The sequence below is a fragment of the Eimeria tenella genome, genomic scaffold, assembly GCF_000499545.2.
Source record: "Eimeria tenella Houghton genomic scaffold, Eth_scaff4491, whole genome shotgun sequence".
Lineage (NCBI taxonomy): Eukaryota > Apicomplexa > Conoidasida > Eucoccidiorida > Eimeriidae > Eimeria > Eimeria tenella.
Window position 1 is genome coordinate 1 of NW_013545418.1, and position 5,414 is coordinate 5,414.

Consider the following 5,414-nt stretch of genomic DNA (forward strand, 5'->3'; position numbering starts at 1 on the left):
CGGACGCGCCCCGCAGCAGCAGCGGCTGCAGCCGGGAGCTGGTGTGGACGAGTGCTACCCTCTCCAAGTAAACCCTAAACCCTAAACCCTTGCGAGCCTCTGCTGAAACTCAATGGGGTTTTCGGTGCGGGGCTGCCAGTTTAGGATTTAGGATTTAGGGCTTAGGGTTTAGGTTTTATCCTAAAGTTGTCATCATACATCTACAGTTCGGGTTTGAAGCTTTAAGATCTAGGGTTTAGGGTTTAGGGTTTAGGGTTTAGGGTTTGTTTGAACAGGGGCGCGTCATTGTTCTACCGGAGGGCTACAGAGAACTTCAGCCGCACGAGATTTTCGTTGACCAGCACGAGGCGCAGTGGCACGAAGAAACAGGTGAAACCCTAAACCCTAAACCCTAAATCCTAAACCCCAAGCACCACCACAGGGGAGAGCCACAGTGCCCGTAGAGGATTCCGCGGGAAAGGATAATTGCTAGTGAGCTGTTTGACTCCGGCTGGAGGGCTTGCGGGTTAGGGTTTGTGTTTAATATCTAGGGTTTAGGGTTTAGGGTTTAGGGTTTAGGGTTTAGGGTTTTGCTGCAGGGGCTTTGACCCAAAGGGGCTCTTTCGAAGGAGTCGCCAGCAGCGCAAAGTCCTTCAGCAACTTCCGCATTAACTGTCTCTTTGTGGGGGGCGCTCAAGAAAGAGACACGGGCTTGCCCCTCTACACGCGGCTCGGTAAACCCTAAACCCTAAACCCTAAACCCTAACCCCTAAGCCCTAGGCAGGAAGCCGCCCTACAGTGGCGACGGCGAGTTGTCCATGGGGCGGCTGCCGCCTCTTCACGAGCGGCTGAGGGTTTACAGCTTGGGAATTGGGGCTAGGGTTTAGGGTTTTCGGGCCCGGCGCTAGAGTTTAGGGTTTAGGGTTTAGGGTTTGCAGACGACGTGGCCTATGAAAACGCGGACGCAAGCCCCTTCGCCTCCCCTTGTCGAGGAAGTCCTTGTGCGCTGCTGGGGGGGGCCCCGGGCTTTTTCGAGCTTGTTCAGGTGAGCCCCAAACCCTAAACCCTAAACCCTCGCGAAGTCGTCGGCCTTCCCTAAACCCTCAGCGCCCGTCGGGGTTTAGCAGACCCAAACCCTAGAGGGAAGGCCCTCCCCGGCGCCTGCCTGCCAAATTCGTAGCGAGGGTTTAAGGTTTAGAGTTTCGCGCTCAAGGCTTAGCGACCAGCGCCTAGGGTTTAGGGTTTGGGGTTTAGGGTTTAGGGTTTGAGCTGGGGCCTGCAGGAGTGCCACCGCGAGGGCATGAAAGTTGTCGTTGATGTATCCACTCGGGTTTCTGCTTCTCATCCCCACCGGCACTATTTGCCGCTGATGCTGCTGCATGAGGTGCCTCCAAACCCTAAACCCTAAACCCTAAACCCTAATTTTAGGCGGCTAGGCCCGATCGTGGGCTTCAGGTTCCTACGCTTCAGCGGTGGAGGCGTTGCCGATCTCAGATGCACGCGAAATGGTGGCAATTTGGAATTCGAGGTGCCAGATTTAGGGTTTAGGGTTTAGGGATTAGGGTTTAGTGTAGGGTGCTGCTGCGCTCAGGATGCGGAGGGCAAAGCCAACTACTTGTATGGAGGCGAGACAAGAGGCATCAGACGCGGGGGTGGGCTCAGAGTTGAGGGTTTAGGGTTTAGCGTTTAGGGTTTTGGTTCGATGCAAATCCGGTTTGGGGGGTTTGTGTAGGGCTTAGGGTTTAGGGTTTAGGGTTTAGGGTTTAGGGTTTGCACTTCAGAAACAGCGCTTCTGAACTACCGCAAGGTGGCGAGCTGGAATCGGTTTGTCCTGGACGTGCTGGCTTGGATCAAGAAGTTCGGTGAGCCCAAACCCTAAACCCTAAACCCTCGATCTCATTTTGGGGTTTGGCTTTTCAACTTTAACAGCAGATTGCTCTGTGCAGTTTGTGCAACAGGGTTGGGTCTAACAGCTCTGGGTTTAGAGTGTGGAGATGAGGTTTAGGGTTTAGGGTTTAGGGTTTAGTGGCTAGGGTGTGCAGTGGTTTGAAGTCTGCCCATCGCATGAAGCTGAGGAACGTGGGGCTTGAAGTTGAGTGTCGAGGGCTCAGGGTTGAGAGCTGAGACCACAGGGTGCAGGGTTTAGGGTTTAGGGTTTAGGGTTTAGGGTTTGGGTTTAGGCATTGATGGAGTGAAGCTCCTCGATAGCGCCACAGCCCCAGAAGTCCTTCTGCCAAACAGCAGGGCTTTGAGTCGCAGAGACGCAGACGGGGAAGCAGCCTATTCTCCTGAGGACATTATAACTGGCCAGGTGCGCGCTAAACCCTAAACCCTAAACCCTAGCTGCGCCTTGCTGCAAAAAGGGGCGCTCGCTGCGCTCCCGCAGACCCACTGGACGCCGGGGAAGCCGCGGGTTTAGGGTTTAGGGTTTTGGGTTGGAGGTTTGGGGCTGCTGCTACCAAAATGTCCGGTCTTCGAGTGCCAGGAGTTTAGGGTTTAGGGTTTAGGGTTTAGGGTTTGGTGGAGCTGTCCGCAGGTGGTGGTGCCCGGCACTCAAAACAAAACAGGGTATTGGAGCTTGGCGAAGTCGGCGCGTTTCTACCCCAATCCATTTTTCGTCAAGGTTCGATAGGGGTTTAGGGTTTAGGGTTTAGGGTTTAGGGTTTTTATCCTACACGATCGTGGGAAGAAGCGGCGCCGCACTGCAGAACGACCGGAGTTGCGGGTTTAGGGTTTAGGGTTTAGGGTTTAGGGTTTGCGTGGGCGTTCAGCTGTGCCGGAGCGTCTGGGCGGAGTGCCCGGACTTTTTGGTTTTCGCTGAAGCAGCAAACCCTTTTGGCGAGGGTTCAGGGTTTGGCGCATGCGCAGCTTGTGGGGCTTTAGCAGCAGACCCTGGCGGTGGTTTTTGTCTTTCCTGTTCCTGCATGCTCCCGGAGTCCGTCGCAAGCCCCAAACCCTAAACCCTAAACGGGGCTTTGCGCGAGAAGGGCTCTGCGGGAAGCTCCAACGCCCGCGCCCAGGGCGAGGGTTTAGGCTCTAGTGTTTAGGGTTTAGGGTTTAGGGTTTAGGGTTTAGGGTTTGCGGCTGCAGGAATCTCCCCAACTTGCCCCCTGATGCCACTGCAGGACTTCTCTCTCGCAGCGGTTTGCTGCCGGTGGTGCAGCAGGTGGCTTCTTTGGTGCCTCCTCTCCTCAGTAAGCTAGGGTTTAGGGTTTAGGGGTTAGGGTTTGGGGTTTAGGGTTTAGGGTTTGGCAATGCGGGCTTGGAAAAGATTTGCCCAGCGGGGGAACAGCGGCGCTTCTAAGGGTCTCAGGGCTAGAGCCGCAGCACAGAACTGAAGGCGCAGGGTTGGGGGTTTAGAGTTTAGGGTTTAGGGTTTAGGGTTTAGGGTTTAGGGTTTGGAATTTTGGTGATGCAGATGGGCATGGCTCTGTGGCTTCTCTCTTCAAGACGCTCTGTAAACAAAACGCGGCGATGCCGCCGGGAGGAGCTGTCCTGCAGGTGCCCTAGGGTTTAGGGTTTAGGGTTTAGGGTTTAGGGTCTAAAGATTGGGGTTGGGCTTCTTGTTTAGGGTTTCAGGTCAAGGAATGCTGTAGGGTTGGCTGCAAGGAGCGGCAGGGAGTCTGAAACGAGGGTTTAGGGCTTTGCGGTCACGCATTTAGGGTTTGGAGCTTGGAAATTAGGGTTCAAGGTTTAGGGTTTAGGGTTTAGGGTTTAGGGTTTGTGGCTCAGCTGTCCTGCGGGCCGGCGTCTCCCCTGCCGTTGTTGTCTTACAAAAGGGCAGCATGGGTCTTTCAAGATCTTCTGTGTTTTCTGCCGGACTCCTTCGTGACCGGTGCTAAACCCTAAACCCTAAACCCTAAACCCTAAACCCTAATTTCGCTAGAGTGTCTGCCTCCATTCCCTAGCCGCTATCCCTATTTTTGCATCACCTGAAACCCTAAACACTCTCTATGCAGAAGTTCTATGGCTGGTGGCTGGGAAGGGAATGGCACCTAGCGTTTAGGGTTTAGGGTTTAGGGTCTAGAGCCTGCGTGCAGTCGCTGGAGAGCTGGAAGGAATGATTTTCAGAATGGGGGTCCCAAACTTCTTCAGTCCGAATGAGCGATGTGAGTCTCTAAACCCTAAACCCTGCTTGCTGGAGCAAAACCCTTACCATCTAATCGTCTCCAAACCCTAAACCCTTGCTAGCCGCCAGTCCTCAAGAACATCTGCAGCAAAACGCCGTTTGGCTGCTGCGTTGCTGCGTTGCACTCAAGAGCCGAGAGCTTGGGGTTTAGGGTTTAGGGTTTAGGGTTTAGGGTCTAGGTTTTAGGGTTTATCTCTTGTGTTTTGTGCTTCAGCCGACAGCAGCGGAAGAGTGCGCATTTGGCTTTAAAACTCTCTGAGGCATAAGCCCTGTTCTTTTTTTCTTGTCGCTAGGCTGCATTTAATATATTTAGGGTTTAGGGTCTAGGGTTTAGGGTTTAGGGTTTAAGATCACTATGATGTGTTTGCAGACCCAAGGCACTAGCGCCTATCCCTGCAGCAGTGCGTTTGCTGCTCCTCTGGACTGCGTTTAGAAGAGGGTCTGTGGTTTGTGGCCGTCGGCCAAGGATTTAGGGTTTAGGGTTTAGGGTTTAGGGTTTAGGGTTTGCGGTCTCAGAGCTGAAGCTGCTGGAGCGGTTTCTAGGGCCCCACGGCTTTGAGCGCATTACTCAGCTGCCCGACAGAGAGACAGAGTTTCTGCAAACCCTCGGCGCCTCCGCAGGCACGCAAACCCTAAACCCTAAACCCTAATGCAAACCCTGGACCCTAAACCCTAATATTGAGTTCAAAGTCCTAGCTGCTGCCCCCGACACGGGTTTGTTCCAGGGTGTGTTCTAGACTTTGTTCTAGGGTTTGAGCTAGGGTTTGTCCTAGGGTTTGTGTTAGGGTTTATCCTAGGGTTTGAGCTAGGGTTTGTCTTACGGTTTGCCCTAGGGTTTGTCCTAGGGTTTGTTCCAAAGTTTATCCTAGAGTTTCTGTCCTGGGGTTTGCGCCAGGGTTTGTGCTAGGGTTTGCTTTAGGGTTTGTGCTAGGGTTTTTTTCCATTGTTTGCGTTAGGGTTTGAGCGAGGGTTTGTGTCCTAGGGTTTGCGCTAGGGCTTGTGCCAGAGTTTGCTCCAGGGTTTGCGCCAGGGCCTAGGGTTTGCGTGAGGGTTTGAGCGAGGGTTTGTGGTTTGTGCTGCAGCACGGCTGTCTTCACTTGCTGCTCGCTACGGGCTGCTGCGGGAGCTGCGAGCAGCAGAAAACTGTCTCCGAGGAGGAGCTTTAGTCCCTCTGGAGTTGATCGATCCCAGCGGGCGTTTGTTGGCGAGTTTGTACGCGCGGGAGCAGCAGCAGCGGCGCAGCAAGAGGGGCAGCAGCAGCAGCAAGGCGCCGCAGCAGCAGCAGCAGCAGCAGCAGCAGCAGCCG

The 5,414-nt window shown here is 54.2% G+C and overlaps 1 protein-coding gene across 1 annotated transcript; it reads left to right on the forward strand.

The window, feature by feature from the left end:
* Nucleotides 1-112: 112 nt before the first annotated feature.
* ETH_00041975 (glycogen synthase, putative) lies at nucleotides 113-4,088 on the forward strand (the record flags this gene model as incomplete). The annotated part of the gene is made up of 14 exons (XM_013380139.1): nucleotides 113-124; nucleotides 276-369; nucleotides 579-713; nucleotides 918-1,024; nucleotides 1,262-1,363; nucleotides 1,571-1,631; nucleotides 1,761-1,841; nucleotides 2,160-2,290; nucleotides 2,516-2,602; nucleotides 2,751-2,830; nucleotides 3,070-3,173; nucleotides 3,398-3,480; nucleotides 3,712-3,814; nucleotides 4,020-4,088. Coding segments are annotated over 14 exons (1,249 nt in total), but the record flags the coding sequence as incomplete, so codon positions are not given.
* Nucleotides 4,089-5,414: the final 1,326 nt, after the last annotated feature.